The sequence below is a fragment of the Manis javanica genome, chromosome 5 (genome assembly GCF_040802235.1).
Source record: "Manis javanica isolate MJ-LG chromosome 5, MJ_LKY, whole genome shotgun sequence".
Lineage (NCBI taxonomy): Eukaryota > Metazoa > Chordata > Mammalia > Pholidota > Manidae > Manis > Manis javanica.
The window spans coordinates 142,598,334-142,620,138 of NC_133160.1; the positions used below are offsets into that span (position 1 = coordinate 142,598,334).

Below are 21,805 nucleotides of genomic sequence, written 5' to 3' on the forward strand. Positions count from 1 at the left end.
TCACGTGTCTAACAGCACTTTTGTTCCCAATCTGGTAGCTGCTAAGATGACTGATTATGATTTTAATAAAAATCGCAGAAATGGAACAAGAGAAGAAGGACATGCAAAGCAACGGATACATCTAAACAGTTAACAAGACAGCTTCCTGGGAGGGTTGCCAATTATTAAATTTACAAATTCTGTAATTAAAAACTTAATAAAAACGAGAGAGGGAAGCAAAGCCGGAAAGAAACCAAATTTAGGAAAAGAATCAAACACATTAATACAAATCAGGCTTTGGTTTATTTGTAAAAAAACTTCTATACACCGTATCTACTGGTCCTAAGACCTAAGACCCCTTTTGCCGATAGTATTGACTTTGTCTTTGGGTTCCGGTCTAGAATCAGAAAGGAATGACTGCTGTGTCTCCAAAATGCTTGCCGTATAACGGAAAAGTAATCTGTGCACTGGAGAATTAGAGTCCCTAAATGTGGTGGCTTTTCTTATGCATGGGTGACTCTGCTCTCGGGATATTCCCATCATTTTAAAAGAACGCTAAAAAACACAAATGCTATAGAAATTACACAACACTGACAATCTTAAATAGAACCAGTAGGTGGCGCACTAAAACAGATATTAGTGCTTTAGACACCAGCAGTAAATTGAAATTTGCCAACCTAAGGATCTTTAAACTAAGTGGGTTTTTAACCAGGCTCAGGAATTGTTAGCTATTTTATGTGGGTATCACAGAGATGAGAGGGCCCCAAATGTAGTTCTGTTTTTTTCTCACAATTATTTCCCAATCCTAATGCTTTTATATCTTAGTTGTATTTAACTAGCTTAGCAAGAAATACATTCCAAACAAAGCAATCCCAGGATACCAAAACTGCATGAGAAAAAAGGGGGCAAACCTGGTTAAAACAAAAACAAAAACCCATCAAACTTCCAAGTTATCAAGGTGCTTAAAAGCGAAGATGTAAGAACATCATCATTGCCAAAACAAATTTTCTGTAACTGGAGCAAATGTCATCTTTCCCAACTGTTTATTTTGCTGGGAAGGGCAGATAGAACCAAAATTTTCCTCCACAGAAACAAACACATTTCCCTTCAGTCTCTCCACTCACACCTCTGACTTTTCAGACTTCAAAAAAAAGAGTCAGATTTTTGCTAAAACACAAAATGGCACGATTACATATTAAAAAGTGTTGGTGAATCATTTACACGGTGTTTCAAAAGCAACATAGTTCCGTCTCAGTCCTGTTCAGTGCTCTGTGAGGCCTACTGAACAACTGCTTTGTGAGGGTGCTTAGAAACACACACAGCCCTTTAAGGAAGAGGAGGTTGGTGTCACCAAGCCGCCTTTGGCAGTAGTTTGTCTTGAAGCGAAAGCATGTTTTATTATAGGAATAACCTTATAAATGACTGCCCCATCCTTAGAGGCATGATGGAGAGGTAGACACACAGAGAGGTGTGTCTGAAGGAAGTTTTTTAGGGACAGAGCAGAATCTGCTTCGAACATTCTCCCTTTGTGTCTCATTTTTATACACTTTCCGTATCTTTCTTTCCTTTCTCAGATCCTCTTCGGGACCCTGCATTATCCTCCCCCAATCCAGCCTGACCCCAAAGCTCCAAATTACCTGCATCCCTCAAAGCAAACCTTTGTCTCTAAACTGACCTTAGCCAGGTGTTAAGGAGAAAAACAGTATGCTCAAACTGACCCCGCATCGGTTAGTGCCCCTTTCCAATTTTCTCCAGGGGTTTGGATGTCAGGAGGAAGTATGTTGCTTGCCCCCACCCTTTAGGCCCCAAAGGAACTTCAGGGGAAAAAGAAACAAAACAAAACAAAACAAAAATCATCTGTGTTTGTGTAATCCTTGGTCAGGAGGAGAATAAGGGCAGGCAGGCAACATCCCTGAACTAAACTTCCTCTCCCAAGAAACTCTTCTTCCTTCACTTCTGTACCCCAACTCTTCAAGAGCTCCAAGGACTCGAATATTGAATGGCAGTTGCCCTGGGCAGATATACAAGGGACCAGGCAACTGATGTTAAGTAGGCATTTTTAAGCTGGAGGTTCCTTTCACAATAGCCAAGTGCTGGCACTTACCTGGAAATGTGTCCACTTTTCATACCACTTGATGCTTTTCACCAACCTCAGTCTTTTACTGAAAAACTTTCTTGCAGTCAATCTCAATCTGTGCCCCTCATAAATTACATTATTTTGCATCAAAATGTTTTGTAAATGGGAAAGAAGTTAATAATTTAGTTTCAGGTTAAATATAATGATCCAGTGAGCAAACAATCCGCCCTCTCTCCTCTGCTAACAAGCCACCCAATTTTACTTTCCTGCCTCCACCCATCTGCTCCACCCTATGGAGAGTTGCCAAGGCAAGTCCAACTTGTCCAAACAGGACATGGCTTCAGATAAGATTCTGCCCACACCCTGTACTTCAGAAAGACCAAGCGAAGCAATTGATTTTGCATGTAAATAAGTACAGGTGCAAAGGTAACAACCCAGGCAAGAGCCCTGCACCTTCCCTGACTGAGGCCCAGCAAAGCAGGGGTGGGGGCTGGTGAACCCCAAACTCATACCCTTCAAGTAAATTCTCAAGTTCAATGCCACCTGGTTGGTAGCATCCCACACCTTAATTAAATTTTAGCAAACACTGAACATTTTCCCTACTAAACTTACACACTTGTTTTCCTTCTTTATGCTCTGACAATTTTGTTTTAGTTTTAAGGGCAAGCAACCTAGGATCAATTGAAAAATACCCATAATGTATAATCTCACTGGGTACATTTCTTTCAAGGCTGTCTCAGCTCTTGCAGTTCCCTTCTGTGAGGCGTTATATAATCAAATCCAGAAGGACTGTGTGAGGCCACACCGACTCTCTCTGCTGGTGCCCTATCACTGGGGTCCCACCCCACTCCACCCTAAGGGGCCTCCACCCTTGGGGCCCCACCCAAGAGGGAGTGGGAGTCTGGGAGGGACCAATTGGCTCCAGTCAGCAGCCAGTTCCTGGAAATTCCAGCCTGAGTTGGGATGGCTGGAACCTTAAAAATAACCAGAAAGAATCGTCAGGGTGGTGGTAATTCCCTCAGCTTCTGAAGATTCTCCATTAAAAGTTATCTCATAGAGCCACTGAACCTTTGGATATGAAACCATGAGCTAATACTGCCCTCTCCCTTCAAAAGTAAACAAAAAAGAAACAGAAAAGCATTTTGAACCACTGCTGTGTAAGAGAATTAACCCTATGTGTCTCAAACCCAAATCCTCCTCCCTGCACCTGCCTACAAAAGGCCACCAGCCACCCCCACCTCCTATCTGCCTTATTCTCTGGTCATTCACCACGGAAACCTAGCAGTCATCTTTCAAGCCTTCCTCATTAACTTTTCTTTCCAGTTCTACTAGTGCTACCTGGAGCCAGGCCCTCAGTCCTCAAGACTGCATTACTGGGGTTTTCCTCTGCTGGTGTCCCAACCCCCACTCCCAGCCCCTTGGTCCCTCCAATTCATCCTGATCCCCTGGCCACCTGTATCACCCTAAGTCCTCTCCTCATCTAGTCTTTCCCAAGCTTAGGAACTCCCTCCAATGGGATCCGCAAAGCTTGCAGAATGGGTTCAAGAGCCCATGCTTGGCACCCCCTCTAAGCAGCTGCCCCCTGCTCCAACAAGTGCCCTTCACGCTGCTCACCCGTTTCCCCCACACCCCCTTGCCTTTGTTCATTTTTGGCCCTGATGCTGGGCAACCAGTGTGGAATGCCCCGTCCCCTTCCGGCTTATCTAAATCCTTCTAATTCTTCAAAGACCAGCTCAAGGCCCTCCCCACTCTGTGCAACCAGCTGACTGCACCCTCTCTATCTGGGGCCGCCTCTTACCTAGATAGTCTGGGCCTTTTAATTTTCCAAATGGCCTGTCTCAGACGACCACCTGGATTGGAAATGTGCCTTACGGAGGGGTGGTTTCCCTCCCCACTCCCCAAAGGAGATGGGCGTGTTCACTAAATGAAATTTTTGTCAGGCACAGGATTGAACACAAGAGCACCCAGCCCTTTAGGAGTGCTACAGTCCTTACCCTTTCCTGGGTAAGAACTTAACACTGCCCTTAATTAATACGGGTGGGAGGAGGCCTAACCCTAAAGGAAACCTATTCGTTGAAACTTCCTTAAAAAGTTACTGCTCCTAACCATACCTTGTCTGTTCTGTTATGTATGGATCCTCCAGAGACCTTGTCAGCATCATCCTCAAAGAGTATTTTTAGTACCCACCCAGAACTATCTTTTCTACCAGTCTAGGGTCAAGGTCTCGGAAAAGCTAGGGGAAGAGACAATTGCATGAGAAGGTTGTTTATATTTTAAAAACATCAGGATTTTTTTTTTTAAGGATACGTCTGTTAGCCAAGGCAGGCCAGGGGCTAGGTCATGTCACATGGTTCCTGTTAATCATCTTCCCCATCACGAGTGGCTATATTCGATTGGCATTTTTACATGGACTGCGTCACTGAATGCCTAGGAGGTGGGTGGGTACTACCTTCCCATTTTACTGAGGGGAACACTGAACAGAGGTGAAGTCAACTGCCCAAGTCACACAGCTGCTAAGCCAGAGTGAGGATCTGAACCCATAGTAGTCTTGATTTTCAAGGTTGGTGGACTTGGCATCCCACTCTACCACCTCCCCAGGCAGAAGACAATGTTACATGAAAAACAGCAATAGTGAGAGAGCAATTTCTTCAAACAGATCGGTCTATGGGAGATATGGAATGTAGGAATGGTGTATTTACAGCAGTGGCTGTTTCAACCCCTCCCATCTGGAGCTGCCTACCCTCTCCGTGTGCAAGCTTGGTCGCAAGATCAAAAGGCACATTCTGAAGGTCCCAAATTAGGCTATTCTTCCTAGCCAATGCACCTGCAGCTGGTCCATAAAACTGCTCAGAGAAATTGGCAGCTTTACCCAAGGAAATACGGAAATCCTCATAACTGTACAAAGGTGGAAGGGTCAGGCCCTCATCCCCATTTTAGAAATGAGGAAATGGAGGAACAGAGGTGAAATGACTTGCCCAAATTCACAGAGCTGGCTGGAGCTGCAAAAGTACAGAAGTGTGTCTGCAGACCCAGGGCTCTTTCTGTTCTGCTTTGGAGTCTGCGCTCTGGGACCAATGCCTAAGTAAGATAATTTCATATTGGGGTCCCTCTCCCAATACAGAGGGTGTGGGATGTGTGCAGTGCCACACTGGCCCATGTTAGGCAGTGCCAAGGGGAGGTTCCAGCCAGCAATTAAGATTTCAACATGCCTTTTCAGGTTGGATCAACCCGGACCTACTCCATCCCATGGCATAACTACGAATGACTGCATGTAATTTGAGATTAGTTCTAATGAGTAGGTGCTCAATAAATACTTGTGAGATGAATAAATGGATATTCAACTACGCTGCTAACATGCTAGAATAAGATGCAGGGCAAGGGCCTCAGAATAATATACAAAAGGTATCACACAAGGGTACCTTGCTCAGGGACCAGGGAAGCAAGCCTGAAAATAATTTTCGAAACCTAAAATGCAAAGTAACTGTGACAACTTTGGGAAGCTCGGGAAAGAAAACTCCCTTATTTGGAGAATTAAGCGTAACAGGAACTTAAAACTTACTAATGACAGTATTTTGGGGGTGCAGAACTATGGAAGGTACCAGGGTGTAAAGTACAAGAATAAAGAAGTGGATTTCAGTGATTAGACTCAGAGAACAGCAGTTAGTAGGTAGAGGAGTGCGGAGGCCAAAAGAGAAAAACCACACTTGATTCACAGGTCGCTCTCCAGGGTAGAATTCTTGATGTCTAGAATTAGCCAAAACTCTACTGAACTAGCCATCTCTGGAGATCCTCAGGCTTTAGAGAGACTGGCTACCATCCTGAGCTTGTCCCAGGCTAAGCTGGGCTCTTCAGGGCTGTCCTGGAGCAGGGCTGCTCAAGCACCGCCTTCCTGGAAATCAGGGTAAGAGCTAGACCCTGGGTTGCATGGAAAGCATGGGCTGAAGGGCCACTTAACTCGCTACATTGGGTCTCCTGCTCCCTTTAATTACATGGGGGAAATGTTAATGTATTCGGCGTGCCAACACAATGGAATGAGTTTCAAAAAGCTCCAGGAACCTGTTTTGCAAAAGAACTTTACTATTAACCACTGACAGAGGGATACAAAATACACTGATACTTCTTTTAAATGTTCCACTTAACTATGGTGATATTCTAGAAAAAGCCTGGAGCCAGTTAGAAGGATATTTTCTTGCCTTGGGAGAAAAAAAGTCCTAGTTCTGGTTGAGAAACTGTGTCTACAACATTGTGTCTCTTTAATTACTACTAAATTTCAAGGAAGGCTAGTTGGGGAGGGGGAGCAAGGGAAGCAGGGATACCTCCTTTAGACAATGCTCTCTTATCAGGGCAGAATGCTGTCTGGCTTCCTGTCTCGAGCTCTGGCATTACTGCTTCAGATGAGAACTGGAGCCTAGGAAAGGGACAGATCAGGCTTGAAAATGAGAATGCTAAAAACCACCATAATCCTTTTCTTCCAGCTCACTCCAAGATAGACTTTGACTGGAGTATCACACGTTAGCAAACCAGATTATCAATTGCTTTATGACTCCAGGGATTTTTTTTAAAAAGATCAAACTGATGATAAATGAACACTTCAGAAAGAAACTTAATTTCTAGAATAATGTAATTCCTAGTATGTAAAGGATAAGTTTGCTTGTATTTATTATTTATTCTTAACCACAATAGGTTTTGAAAACACAGAAATACCATCTAAGAAAGCTTTTCATTATAGCAAAAATGTTGATTTGGAAATATTAAGAAGGCAGGTATCTTTAAATTAGTAATAATGATTTCCATGGTCAAGAAACAAAACTATTATTCCTATACATTTTTTTCTAATTATAGCAACTATCAGACTGGTATGATTTTTTTCCAATCGTTGGGCTTATCATTTTAAAGCCTGCAGATTTTTTTTCTATTATTGTATAATAGAATAAATTAGACCTAGACCCTTATCATCTCTATTAACCACCTCCTTTTCCCCTCAAATGGGGAGGAAAAAAATGCATTGGGGTAAGACAAAGACTGTCTATCAAATCAAGTTGGATTGTTAACAACTTTGGAACTAAAACAAAAAAAGTTGCTTCAATCTGGGTCACTTATGAATATTAGTTTAAAGGTCTCTTGTCCTACGAGTCAGCATAGCATTTCAAGTTTGCTTCACCCAAAAGAGAAAGGTAGTATCTTATTGAAAGTTTCCAAAATTCCCATTTTTCAAGGAAGGTTATCAATAGCCTGTTTGATTCTAGTAGCTTTCTTAATATCACATATTTCCCTTTATCCATAAAGATTGTGGTGGGACATTAAGTTAAAACCAAAACACTATTATCACCAATTCTGGAGAGGATAATGTCTAATTTGCTACCTCAGCAACTGTGAATTAATTACATTAGAGGACACTGTAGATAATTCTCATAGATTTTAAAAAATACCCAAAAATGTTTTTAAAAGAAACTTGCCTGAAGTTTTCTTTTTCAACCATTTTTTTTAAAACTTGTTTCTTGAACCACGAGAAAAATAACTTGTTAAAGCAGGTTTTAGTTAAAGGTATTTGTTAACCCACAAATATAGACCATATAGAAAATTAAAAATGGAATTATGAAAAAGTTACTGCAAAATAAAAAATCTTTCTCCTCCTGTTTTCAAAATACAAGATTAAAATTTTCCAAACTATCAGTAGATGTATTTCTTTATTTCAAGTTCTCCTTTTCCTTGAGCTCTTTATTCTTAAAACAGCTTGGAAAGCAGATGTAGAATACAGTAAAATCTTTGTCCCTAAAGAAAAAAAAGAATTATCCCAGTACTGAAATCTTTGTCCTTAAATAAGAAATAACCCTGGGATTTTCTCATTATATCTAGGTTTTATTTCAATACTTTTTCTAAGATTCCTTTCTTAAAACATAAAGTAAGACTTTCAAGTCAGCCCAGCTTCCAAGACGACTTAGGTTCTCCAGCCAGTGAAGTCTCCTATGCCTTGAGTGACCTGTGCTAAATGTGAACACAGATGGCCACATCTTTCAGACACTGCTAGGTCCTCTCACTTCTAAGGTGGTAATCTTGATCCAAAATTGACAGCTTCACGGCAAAATGCCTATCAAAAAAACAAACACCCTACCCATCTCAAAACAAGAATGAAAAATAAAAAAATCTAAAGGCAGCCAACATGCACACAAATTTCTTAAAAATCACAATTTGGCAATGATAAATTCTTAAAAAAGGACAGAAGCATTTATTCAACCATATAAACACACTGGATAAAGGGTGTATATAAAAAGGTTAACTGACTTCTCATTATGACATAACACAGGCTTCTTAAGCAATCTCAAGTGTGTAGAGACATGATAACTCCCTGGGTGGGGATCGGGAGTTTAGGGGCAGGGACCATGGCCTGGTCTGGGCTACTGATCTACCAGAAAACAGCCTGAAACAGGAAAGAGCACACATATGCCACTTGGAATGTATGACGCAAACCCCAGCCTTGAAACAAAGAACAGGAAACAGCTCTGCTGGCTGTGCTGGAGAGAAAGCACAGAGAAACATTTAGCCGGCCCTCCCTGACCCTATATTCATGAGCAGCTGGAGTTTTTTAAGACAACAACAGCGGGGTGGAGGTGTTTGTTCTATGGGTGTGAATAATAACACTAGCTTTATACAGGGGACCTGCCCTATTTACAAATAAGAGCTTCCACATACAGTAAACATCAGAACTGAACATGTGATTTTATTATATTCAAGAAGCAGAGACCTTCCTGATTAACGCCAGCCTCTCTCCTGATTTTATTTCTTTTGTCTCTTTCTCCCCCATCCCAAAGGATGGTCTCTAGCCATGATCAAATTCTTGATTACTATTCAGCCTTACAGCATCATGAGGAAAATGAAGCTAGAGCACTGCTATTAAGAATTCAGATGACAATTGTGTTATCCCACATAACTGAACTGGAACCGATTTTAAGTGTTCCTCAGCCACAGAACTAAATTCCAAGGCACCGAGGGTTGGACATCTAGAGTCACCCCAAATTTTCAGTCTCTGCATAGGTACACATTTGCACACAGCAGCACATCTGTTGTACATGTGCACACACTGTAGAAATTCAACTTTTGAGAATGTGATGTGGTTCCTGACATTTAATTCACAATTGTTACACAATCTGTAGAATAAAGTTAACGACTCTCTAAACTACCCTAAAGTGTCTATTTTCCTTTAGGTTATTTTTACGGGAGTAAAATCCATTCACACTCCTTTCCCTATTATTTTTCTTCATTTTGTTAGCCACGACTGTTCTCAGGTTTCCATTATCATAGATTTAAGAATCTGTGTGTAGACAGAACTACAGGTAAAGAAAAAAAAGGCATCTCTGTGCCCAGAGCAACCAAAAGATTGGGTTTTAATTTAGAAACTTTGCAGTGAAAAAAACAATAGTTTTCTCTAAAGCTATATTGCTGGTTTTTTTATCTGACTAGGTTTCTTTGTTATTCTCACATTATGATTTTTATTCTTGCATTCTCCTTCATGCAAGCCAAATGTTCTCCTTACAGGGTATCTTCCTTGAACTTACCAACAGTACAGTAAGCTTTTTTCTTCCACTAGTTATGCAGCAAACCACGCAGACTGTAGAAACTGATATATCAGTTTCTCTAGAGTTTAGAGGGTTCTGTTAATAGCCTAAGGTTAACACACAGTTTCAAGCCAGACAAAAACGCGTTTGGTTACTTTTTAAGAAACTACTAACTCACAAAATTTTTAAGATGTTAATGTCATCATTATTTTTTGTTTCCCTAAAAGCAAGTGTTCGCTCAGGTTAGGAAGATTATCATGCCGTGGATTTCTCTTATAAAAATGTTCTTCAAATTCATACATAAAGCACTCATTAAAGGACAGCACGAAACTGCTCTGTGGAAAAACCTTTAAGGAACAACTACCCTCCTCCTCCCCACTTGACTTTGCTTAATAATTACAGATACTAAATCTAAATGAAGTCAGAATATCACTTTATATTTTTCCTCACATACCAGACTCCTGTGAGAATATAATCAATATATTTAAAGTGCCTTGAGTGATACTAACGGAAAAATACATTCGAGTTAGTAAAAGATTCAGTACATAAAAGATTTATTTTAGTGAGATACAAGGTGAGCGATTTCCAATTTCCGTTTAACCTGACTTATTAAAAGTAAGTCCCATTCAAATGTTCATCTATTGTTACTGTATATTGCTGTAAAATTTAAAGCAGAAAAGATTCTCCCTTTTACGTGCCAAAGCAGCTACGACAATTCCAGGTATCTGGCGTCTCCAAGAAAGCCACTCAAATGTTAGGTAGTCCCAAAGGTCCGGGTCCAGGGATCAGTCTCTGGGTCCCCACCCGGCTCGGGTCCCTAACGCTGCAGGCAATTGCCTACGGCACTCTCCGCCTCCAGCCACGCTGCAATCCTTGCTCCAGGCACTGCGGCAGGTTCTCTCCTGGCCCCGAAGAGGACTCTCCAAACCCGGCCAGCTCTTTCCTCCTGCCCCTGAGCAGGATCCAGACGCCCTGGCAGCTCCCGGGCTCCAGGACCGAGAATGGGATGCTGCCTCCAGTCCCAATCGACCCAAGTTTCTTCCCAGAGGGTCCCGGAGTCCGCTCCAAGTTTGCTGCGGCTGGCGGACGGCCGCGCGCCCCGTCCGAAGAGGGGGGCGGAGAGGGGGAGGGCGCGGGAGCGGGGGTGGGGGACTCGGAGGGGGAGGAGCAGGAGCGCGCGGCCTCGGTGCTACCTTTCTGCAAACAACGTTGCCACACGCGGAGAGCACCGAGATTTCTGGGGCTTCGGAGGGAATCGCGAGCGAGGGGGCGGGCTGCGATCGGGGGACCACACAGGTGAGCCCCGCCCGCGCCCTCGCCCTCGTCCGCGTCGGGCGCTGCCGGCCTCCCGCCCGCACCGCGGGATCCGCACGGCGGCTCCCCCAATCCCACACTTCCAGCCGCTGAACTCGGGGCCCCTCCCCCTCCCCTTCCGCCCCCACCCGCGGCTGAGAGGAGCTGTTGCACTTTCTCAAGCCCACAGGCGCCCCCACCCCCGCGCTGCACCCCCAGCCTATTCACTGCGCGTCCCCCACGAGAATACTGAAGCCCGACGACCCAAAAACGGGAGCAGCAGGCGTTGGAGCGAAAAGGAAAGGTGTGGGAGACGGGACTTACTTTCCGAGGCGCCGTGTTGAGCGCTGCAGACGAGAAATAAAGGCCCGGAACCGGGCAACCTTGAACCCCGCGAACGCGGCAATGTCAGCGTTCCAGTCGGGGCGGCGGCGGTCGCAGGGCACCGGGACGGGGACGGGGACGGGGACGGGCGCGCGTGCGGCGGACGCTCGCGCTGCGCTCCGGCTCGGCCCGGCTCCGCGCGGCTCCGCGCCTGGCTCCCCTCTGGCTCCTGGCACCGACTCGGGCAGTCACATGACGCCGGCGCCGCTCGCTCTGCGAGCCTCCCGGGGATGGCGGGGTAAGTAGAGGCTGGGACCCGGGGTGGGAGGGGAGAGGGAGCCGCCGCGGCCGCCGGGCGGGGCGGGTCCCCACCCACTTGGGTGGAGGCGGCCGCCTGAGGGGTCGGCCGAGTCACTCGCGCAAACACGCACCCCGCCCTGCGCCCTTCCCCCCCCGCCCCCGCCTCCCGCGCCGCCTCCGCCCGCCCCGCCCAGTCACCCGGGGACGGCCTGACAGACACTCATTATTCCCCGGAGCCGGGCGCCGCCCCGCCGGCCGAACCTGTCCGGCGGGGCGCGGCGCGGCCGTGGGGCTGGGCGTGCGCGGCGCGGCCCCCGCCCCGGAGCCTCCGCCCCCCGCCCGGCCCCGCGCGCCCCGCCCGGGTCCCGCGCCCCGCCCGCCTGGCCCCGCCAGCACCGCCCGAGCCCGGGGGGAAGGAAGGGCGGCGCTGCCCGCTCCGGGCGTCACCGCGCTGCAGCCCGCCGCGCCGCTTCCAAAACACACAGCCGGGCTCGCGGGCGAGCCGAGGCTGGGGACCCGCGCCGGCCGGGGCCATCAATCAGCCGGCTCCGGCGGGAAGGGCGGCCCCGGGCGCGGCGGGAAGGGCTGGGCCCGCGGCCGTGCCCCCTCGGGGCCGAGTACACACAACTCCCTTAAAGAAAAAGCAGGGAAAGGCGTCCTGGGTGAGGGAGCGGGTGGGCCGGGCGGATTCGGGAGAGAGCAGCGGGCCAGGGGAGGGCAGTTGGGGTGACAAACCCTAACATGGTCCCGAGTCGCCAAGGTCTTTTGACATCCTGTTAGCGCGCTCGCTCTTTGTGCCTCGGGGCGCCGTGTCCCCATCGTCGCCCGGAGGGGCGGCCCGGGTGGCGTCCCCCTGCCTGCCAGGACTTTTGTTTGAAGGCTTGGAGACCCCCGAAGCAAACTTCCCACGGGCCAGGCCTGCCACTGGAGAGAAAACGAGACCGGTAGCAGCCGCGTCTGCTCAGCGGGCCCTGCCTGAAAACTTGGCAAACTTAGGTCCGGAACCTCCACCTCGGGGGAGAACTGCGGCCGAGCTGTGGGCTCGGCCCGCGACCTTTCATTTCTGCTCGCTTCCCTGGAACCAAGCGCGGGCGTGCTCAGTGGCCATCACCGAGCTCAGAGCGGGGTGGCGGAAACGAGCTTTCTTGTCCAAGCCAGGCCTCTTGGAGGATTTTGTATAGCTTGGTATCCGACTTTATAATGTTTTTGAGTTTCTTTTAAAACAATATTAATGTAATAAAGAATGCAATAAAAAGAACAAAGGACAAATTGGTTCAATTGTTTTAGTCCTGTGTAATGTTTAAAAATACCCCTGCTTCAGTCTGTGGTTTGTTACTGCCTTAAGATGTTTTAAAGGCCTTTTAAGTTCACCATTCTCACCTTGATGTTTCATCCAGGTATGGCACTACCTAAAAAGTAGAGATAAAGTATATTCTGAGCCCCATGAGGTAGCTACGGAGTTATAAAATTAGTGCTGGGTAACCTCAAGTAGTCAGATTGCATATTGTAAACAATGCACATATGAAAAAGACCACGAGGAGAACACCCATCATGGTACCCCGTAAGATTAATCTTTAAAATGTAAAGGCATGAGGATTTGTTCTGTTAATGAATAAAAGACAAATGCAAGACAAAGTGCTGGAGTCATGTCAATTACTAATTGCAATTCATTGATCACTGACTTCATTAAGTGTCTGATTGGATGACTTAAATTTTTATTAGGTGAAAAACCATATTAGTGATGACTGATGGAATTGTTTTGCATTTTGGTGCCTGACTCATGGTAGGGGCTCAAAAAATACAGGCATCACTCAAGAAACACAGAATGATGAAAACCCAAAGCACATAAAACATGTTTTTTATGTTGTTCACGGGGGTGTGGACCCAAAGGAGAAGAGTGAAGTACGTCTGAGAAGAGTGTGATGGGAGAGATGTACGGAGTGGCTTTAATTTGGAAGGTGGGGAGGGAGGAGAAAAGTCATAAAAAAAAGGTTAATTAGTGAACACGCAGTGTTCCACGAGAGGTAGCTCAAACATGATTTGTACAGAAAAGAAGCCATCCAGTGAATGATACCACCATCAGGTGCCTAAACCAGAAATGGCTGAAGTCATCCTTGATTCCTTCCCTTCGCTGACTGGTTACCTCCCTGTCATTCAGGAATCCTAGACCTTGTCAATCACTACTCACTCCTTGGTCACTACCCTGTTTACCATGGTGTCTTGTTGGTCATCCTGTTTGTAATGTGGCTGAAGTGTGCAAAGAAGATAGGTACAAAGGAATAAGAATATCTTTTCTAAAAAGCAAGCCTAAACACATCACTCCCTTCACTGACTTCCCTCCAGATAAAGTTCCAAGAGTTCACTACCCATGCTGACTTGGCCTCTACCTATCATTATAGATTCGCCTCTCCGTGTTCTCCCCTCCCACTCTATTCCCCAGCAACACTGAGCACCTTTCCTTCAATTCAACCCCTCTCTCTCTGGCCCTTTGCACATGCTCATTTTTTAAAGTAGACTAGCTTCCTTGCCTTCTCCAATTCCTGTCCTCCACCCTCATTTCCCTGAATTCTATTTATTCTTTAAATATTGATTTAAATGACATTTTCAACAAAATACATATTTTCTTAGCACCATCTGTCACCCTACCTTTGGACCAGTGAAGGTGCTCCTCCTTGGTGCTCAGTTAACACCCATGCCTCACTTAAACACTTTTTGTTCTTTTTTTGTAGTTGGTTATTTACTCCCTATGGCACTGAAGCAGAAACTCTGTGCAGGCACAGGCCTTGTCTTTTTAGCAAAATCATATCCTTAAAATGACCCAGATTTTCAATGAATGTTTGTAAAATGAATAAATGTAAGCTATGAATTGAGAAGTAATTCAGAGCTTAAGAGATGAGTAGAGGCTTCAGGATGGCAAATGACCATAAGTGTACCTTTGAATAGGAAAGAGGGAAGTGGGAGTTCCTTCACCAGATGACTTTTAAGCAGTAGGGTGAGATGGTGAAAGTGGTGCCTAGGGCATCTTTTTATTCCTAGCACTAGTCCAGTGCCTAGCCCATGCTTAGGTGTTCAGTAAATCCTGGATAAATGAAATATCTCAAGCTTGGTCCTTGTGGTAGCTGCTTCCCTCTTGTTCTTTGAGTAGAGCAGGCTAGTCTGGTTTAGGTTTGGGACAGTATATATATGCTCAGGGAACGATACCCCTTCCTGGCCCCCAGCATTGTTGTGCCCAGCCAATCATTCTAGTCACAGTCTCTTTTGCCTGTGACTTGTTGGGGAGTAGATATGGGTGACCTACTTCTGGCCAGTGAGGCAGGAAAGGAAGTATGCTGGGGCTTATGGAAAATCTCTTTTCTTCTGGTAAAAGGAAATCTTTGTAAGGACAGAGCCCCAGAACTGCTTTGGAAGTTATGTGGGGGTGTGATGCTGGAAGCTACAGCAGCCATCTTGTAATCCTGAGATGAAAGGAAGGTTCCAGATTTCCATACAGATAGTTGTGTTTTCATCATCGGTGTTCGCTCAAATATTACCTCTTCAGGGATGACTTCCTTGACACCATCCGAATTATCCCTCCTTCTGCATTCACTGTCTAGTCATCCTTGTTCATTCTTTTGTTGCCTTTTCTTGTCACTAGAACCTGGTCTCCAAGACAGTAGGGACTTGGTCGTCTTCACTCTAATTTCCCAAACTCTTAGAACAGTGTCTGGTCAATATGAAGTGTTCCAAAAATATTTGTTGATTAACAGGTGACAACTAAACAATAACACTAGGTTGAGACTGATTCAGGGCCTAGTGGACACAATTCACTACAAATCTCCATTTTCTTTTTCATGGTTTATATCACAGTTCCTTTTCAGGCAATCTTTCTCATACATATTCTTGAGACTCTTTCCTCCTCCTCCACACTCTTTCAGAGCTTTTCATTCCTTCCCCAGAAAAGGTTCTCCTCCTCATTTGTTAATGGACAGTTAGGAAGGCAGAAAACTGTTATGTACTTATGATGTTATGAGCAATACAGATACATCTACTTTAAAGGAAAATAAGGCCATATATTTTTTAATCCCAGTTTTATTGATATGTTATTGACCTATAACATGTAAGTTAATTACAGCATGATGGTTAGATACACAGATATACTCTAAAATGGTTGCCACAATAAGGTTAGTTAACACCTCCATTTTACTAAATTACCTTGGTGTGTGTGTGTGTGTGTGTTTATGGAGTGATAACATTTAAGATCTCTCTTAACAACTTTCAAATATATAATACAGTATTGTTAATTATATCCACCATTCTGTACATTAGATCCCCAGACCTTGTTCATTTTATAGTTAGAAGTTTGAACCCTTTGACTGACATCTCCCCATTTTCCTCACTCCCCAGCAACTACCATTCTACTGTTTCTATGAGTTCAGCTTTTTACATTCCACATGTGCGTGAAATCATATGGTATTTATCTTTTTCTTTCTGACTTGTTTCACTTAGCAAAATCCCCTCAAGTCCATTCATGTTGCAGCAAATGGCAATAGTTCCTTCTTTTTTAATGGCTGAATAATATTCCACTGTGTATACATACATACATATATATATATATATATATAGATATATATACACACACTACATTTTCTTTACACACTCATCCATTGATACTTAGGTTGTTTCCTATTGTAAATAATGCTGCAATGAATTTGTGAGTACGGATCTCTCTTTGAGATAGTGATTTTATTTCCTTTGGCTATATACCTAGAAGTGGGATTGCTAGATCATACGGTAGTTCTATATTTAAGTTTTTGAGGAATCTCCATGCTGTTTTCCATACTGGCTGTACCATTTTACATTTCTACACTAGTACACAAGGGTTCCCCTTTCTCCACATTCTAGCCAACACTTGTTATTTTTTGTCTTTTTGGTAATAGCCATTCTAACAAACGTGAGGTGGGTTTGATTTGCATTAACACACTGTGGTTTTGATTTGCATTTCCCTGATGGCTACTGATGTTGGCCATCTCTTCATGTACCTGTTGGCCATTTGGATGTTTTCTTTGGAAAAATTTTAATTCAATTACTTTGCCCATTTTTTAATTAGATTGTTAATTTGTTTTTTGCTATTGAGTTATACGAGTTCCTTATATTTTTTAATGTTAATCCCTTGTCAGATACATGATTAGCAAATATTTTTTCCCATTCCATAGACTGATTTTTCATTTTGCTTATTGTTTCTTTTGCTATACCAAACCTTTATCATTTGATATAGTACCACTTGTTGATTTTGCTTTTATTTTGTGCTTTTGGTGTCATATCCAAAAAACCACTGTGAGGACCAATGTCAAGGAGATTTTTCCCTGTGTTTTCTTCTACTAGTTTTATTGTTCCAAGCCTTGCATTTAAGGCTTTAATCCATTTCAAGTTAATTTTTGTGAGTGGTTTAAGATCGGGGTCCAATTTCATTCTTCTGCATCTGAATACCAGTTTTTCCAGCACCATTTGCTGACCAGACCATCCTTTCCCTATTGTGTAGTCTTGGCACCCTTGCTGAAGCTCAGTTGACCATATAAGTATGGATTTATTTCTGGGCTTTCTCTTCTGTTCCATTGGTCTATGTGTCTGTTTTAAGGCTAGTACTGTACTGTTTTGATTGCTATAACTTTGTAATATAGTTTGAAATTAGAAATTGATGCTTCCAACTTTGTTCTTCCTTAGAATTGCAAAGTCATATGTTTTGGAGTAAAATTAGAAATGCTAGACTAATGGTCATCCATCCTGAACACATTACAAAGGGTCCAGAGATTATCTTTAGCACCTCTAGAAGTTTCCATCTATATTATTTATCCATCCATCCATCCATCCATCCATCCATCCATCCATCCATCCATCCATCTGTCCACCCATCCATCTAGCCGTCCATCCAATTTAGGATGGCTAGGAAATACTGAGGTTGAGTTAGGTGACCAGGAGTTATAAGAAAGCTCAGACTGGCTGTATGATTCATACCCCTCCTCTCTCTTCCCTGACAGGGAGCTCTCAGCATTTCTAGTGCAGGTAGACAGATGGCACTGCCTTGAATTATGGTTGACAGGACAATGCATTTGAAGGACAGTGGAACAAAAATAGTTGAAATATTGGATCTTGGAATCTAAATTGCAGATCTAGAAGGAGACTCAAGAGAGGTAGCCAAAAGATCAGTGAACTGAATATTTCAAAAAGGTTGAAGAGTAGGAGTGTTGGGAATAGCATAGCAAATGACCGGGAAGACTAGGAGGTGAGCAGAGAGTGGGGACATGTGAGTTTAACATTTAAAGGTGACACAATCCTGGGGATAGCATGGTTCAGGGTGCGCCTATGGGAGCAGGAGTCTAGAGCATGGTGGAGAAGATCCCTGAAGATGAGGAGACAAAGGGAAAGAATGGCTGGGCATTGCACATGGTTTCATGTGGATCCTGAAATTACAACTGTAGCCAGAATTGCGATCAAGAGTAAGACCTAGGCCTTCAGGCCACATCTCTATTCTGCTAAAGTCTCCAGAAACTGGTAAATGGTAGCCACCAGGAAAGAATGATTATATATATCTTTCTTTTTCTATAGTGAAATCTGCATTTCTTGAATCATGATTATTCAAGTTTAAAATAATCACTTGTATTTGTTTATTGGTTCTTTTATTAGTAAAATATATTAGTAGTTTCATTTTCTACTTTTTAGTGCAAATTATTTCTGCTTTATTGAGAGTTCATATTTGCTTTTGGAGACTTGTTAGGGATCTTAATACTATTTATTATATTATTTAAAAGGGAAATGAATTGTAATTTCCAAATCGGTGAATAGCATGTGTAAAGAATGTACCTTATTTCTAAGTTGGGGACTACCTAGATTTCTCTTGTGTTGTGAGTAGAGAATGGGGAGTCACAAAGTAAGATAAACTACTTCCCATTCTTCAGCTGGTTTAAGAATAAGGCTGACTCTATATTTCTAACCCTCTCCTCTAAAAATTATTGGTATTTAAATCCTGCGTTTAAGTTAATTCAGAAGCATTAGTTGAACATTTACATAGGTATGGGGGAGTGTAGGAGTGCAAGAAATGTGTATAATATGATCCCTGTATTCAAGAATATGAGAAAATATATATATATTAGCAATATGTATAATTAAGCAATTATATATATATATATATATAATCCATGTAATATACATAATTGCTTAATTAAGTATTACACAAGCCAAATATAATAAGTAAAATTTAGAGAAGGACCATGATATAGGAGTTAAAATACTAAAAAGGTAAATCGATTCATTTGAAAGCGATGAGTATTCATGTGTGGTTTCATCCTTGTCTTCAAAGAGCTCACAGTCTTGCAAAAGAAATATCAGGTCAGGAAATCCCCAAAAATCTTCATGGAGGAGGTGATGCCAGTGCTAGAGGGAGAGGGGGCTCCACGCTGCATTTCAGAGTCTGGAAAGGCTGGAAAGGGCATGGCACAAAGGGTCCGGCTGGGACAGGAACCTCTCAGGAGTTGTGTGAGGCAAGGTAGCAAATTTCATTTGAGGTCATGCTGAAGAAAAGAGAAAGCTGAGGAGTTCCAACATTTTTCAGAGGACATTGGGAAACCATGGAAGGTTTCTGAACAAGTGAGTTGCATGATAGAGTATAAAATGACATTAAGTACGATCCAGTGCACAATTCCAAAGGGCAACTGTGATACACACACCAGTGGGAGACATACATATATACATGTATTTAAACATTCCCTATCTCTTTCTTATTGCACACACACACACACACACACACACACACACACACACGCACTTTCCCCCCTCAGTAATTAAGCCAGCAAAAAGACAGTGTATGGATTATGCTCTAGGTAAGTGGCCTTGCTTCCTTATTTCATTCATCCAAAGTGTGTTGCACACCCACACTGAATGCCCTGAGGTTCGAAGCCTTTCCTTCTGTGTAAAAGCATGGTTGCTCTGGTTCTCTGGTACTTATCTGGGACAGAGACTTCAACTTTTCATACCTTAGCCTCCCAACATGGCAATACAATCCACTCCAAACTCACAAATGCTTTAGAAGTTTTGCCAATGTGTCGTAGAAAAAATGGAGCATATGGTTGGATTGCACAAACAGCAAAGAGTTCATCACTTTTGTAATTCAGAAAGATTTGCTAACAGGAGGCAATATTAAAATCGTAATAATGGTCATATCAAAGTGATAGGACTGAGGGTGTTTCTTTTCTTTGCCTGTAAATACTCTTCTGCATTTTTCTCTTTAATGAACGTATATTACTTTGGTAATAAGAAAGAAGTGTGCTTTTAAAAATACCTAAGAAAGAAATATTCATGCCGTGTATAATTACATGTGGGACCTCAAGAACAGTTTTGCAAGGTGGCCCCTTTAAAGAACGCTCTACCAGAAGTGTGGCTCTGGGCTTGTGAGTTTTGAAGGGGGGTGGGGTGGGCGGGAAGGCAGGGCTCTAGAAGGTGAGGCAGTGGGGGAAGGCGAACATCTCTTTTCATTGACTCTGGCTTTAAACTGCTGCTTGACTAGCAGGACCTGTATAGGTTCTTAGGATTAGAATTCTTCCTCAAAATAACATGTATTTACTTTTAAAACCACTCCAAAAAGAGAAAGTCAAAAAAAAAACAAAACTGAAAACCCAGCAAACTGAACTGAATAGAGCCGAAGCTCCTATTTCTCAAGAGAGTACTATGCTTCCTGGAGCACAAGGTCCACTCACTCTGGACTGTGGTCTTTTGCCAGGATCTGTTGATTCAACGGGAAGCAGCAGTGTCCACAGTTGCATTGACTGGGAACGTGTGGGAGACTACCTTCAGTTTCCCGGAGCACCACTAACCCTGCAGACTGCATCCTCTCAGCTATTGGGGTTCTACCTTCTCTCAGGTTTCTTTCTAAGCTACATTTGTTTGTCTGTTACTGTTCTTAAGGTTTTCTAGGTAACTACAAGCAACAGACCTTGTTAGTTCCTCTTGAGATCGCCCACTACTCCCCACCCTTATTTCTCACCTCCTGGCATCCTGTTTGTCTCCCTGACACTGTCCGCCGCCCCATCCCCACCCCCCACTGAGCTATCAGTCCTTTTAGCCATGTTTTCTTCCCTCAGTTAATTTTAAATTTCTATTTTTATAAGTGTTCTCTCACCAAAGGAGGCATGTCATATATCCAATTTTTTTTCATTGATGTGTGCTGCTTCTGTTGTGAATACTTTTAAAATAATTCTCAAATACATTCCAGTGTTTGACTCCTCCCATCTTGTCTTGAAGACACTGTATTTCCAGAAAATTTGAAAGAGAAGAGGGGATAAAAGGAAATATAGGGAGCTTTGAACTATGTCCAAGAGTTTTTGGTGATCTTGCCTATTTAAAGTTACTCCTTTATAATAAGAACAAAATGTATACTGTGTTTATGCTCACATCATTATAATCTATAGTTTGTTAAATTTTAAGAATATGTTAGCCTGTCAGTAATTTTATATGAACTATTTAGACTTATTCAATTTTGTTCATTATTGCTGCAAATGAATCTTTTAGCTACTAAAATTGTGGAATTTAGCACCTCTTGATTTTTGTAGGTTAATGAGAAATATTAAAAACATTTTTATAATACCATCATAAAAGAAGTCATCAGTACCGCTGAACATATAGTTCTACCTAGTAGTCTACAGTATCTTCACAGAAAGAGAAATTCATTTTCTTAAAAAAGGAGGGAAGCACTTTCAAAACTCCTGGAATACAACTTTTGCTACACAGTAATTTATCTAAGCAGCGTCCTTTTCTGTGTTGAAGATAGGAAAAATGAAGATTCGAAAGAAGCAGGAATTGACGATGGTGGGATCTTCAACTCGTCTTACTTCATGGATGTCTTAAAGGTGAAGATTTACCCAAGATTCACACCAGTTTCTCTTCTTTTCCATGTATTTGTTAATTTGGCAAATTTTTCAAATACATAAAATTCACTTTCTTTCACTCAGTGCTGAGAAGATGAGAGCATCTTAAAGCAGTTCTCAAGGTGCAGGAGGAAATGGAAGATTCTGATGAGGGTTTATTACCCTGTCTCTTGGTAGAATCTCAGTTTGCTTTTCCTGACCAAACATCTCAAGGCGTGCCCTATTCTGTTGCATTTTCCAGACCTCAGGAATCTGTGGTTTTGATTAGGTGGTAGTGTCATTTGGATGGCAAAATTTGTCACATTTCTTAATGTTTTTCATTTTACTTTCCTTTGTACTTGAAGCAAAAGTACACTTGGATCCTTTAAAAAAAATTCGGTTAATTT

At 43.1% G+C, this 21,805-nt stretch overlaps 2 protein-coding genes across 3 annotated transcripts in view; one reads left to right on the forward strand and one right to left on the reverse strand.

The window, feature by feature from the left end:
* The window catches only part of KLF3 (KLF transcription factor 3), a 34,067-nt gene extending 22,647 nt beyond the window's left edge, over positions 1-11,420 (reverse strand). Inside the window, exon 1 of one of the 2 annotated variants that reach the window (XM_073237742.1) lies at positions 11,227-11,420. The gene's annotated coding sequence lies outside the window, so the exon portion shown is untranslated. Of the gene's footprint in view, positions 1-2,083; positions 6,669-11,226 lie in introns of those variants that run through there. The other variant, XM_073237743.1, reaches the window with a different exon arrangement.
* On the forward strand, positions 10,611-12,804 carry LOC118969167 (uncharacterized). The gene is made up of 3 exons (XM_037002694.2): positions 10,611-10,905; positions 11,093-11,524; positions 12,406-12,804. The coding sequence occupies exons 1-3, from the start codon at positions 10,611-10,613 to the stop codon at positions 12,705-12,707; spliced, it is 1,029 nt and encodes a 342-aa protein (XP_036858589.1). The 3' UTR covers positions 12,708-12,804.
* Positions 12,805-21,805: the final 9,001 nt, after the last annotated feature.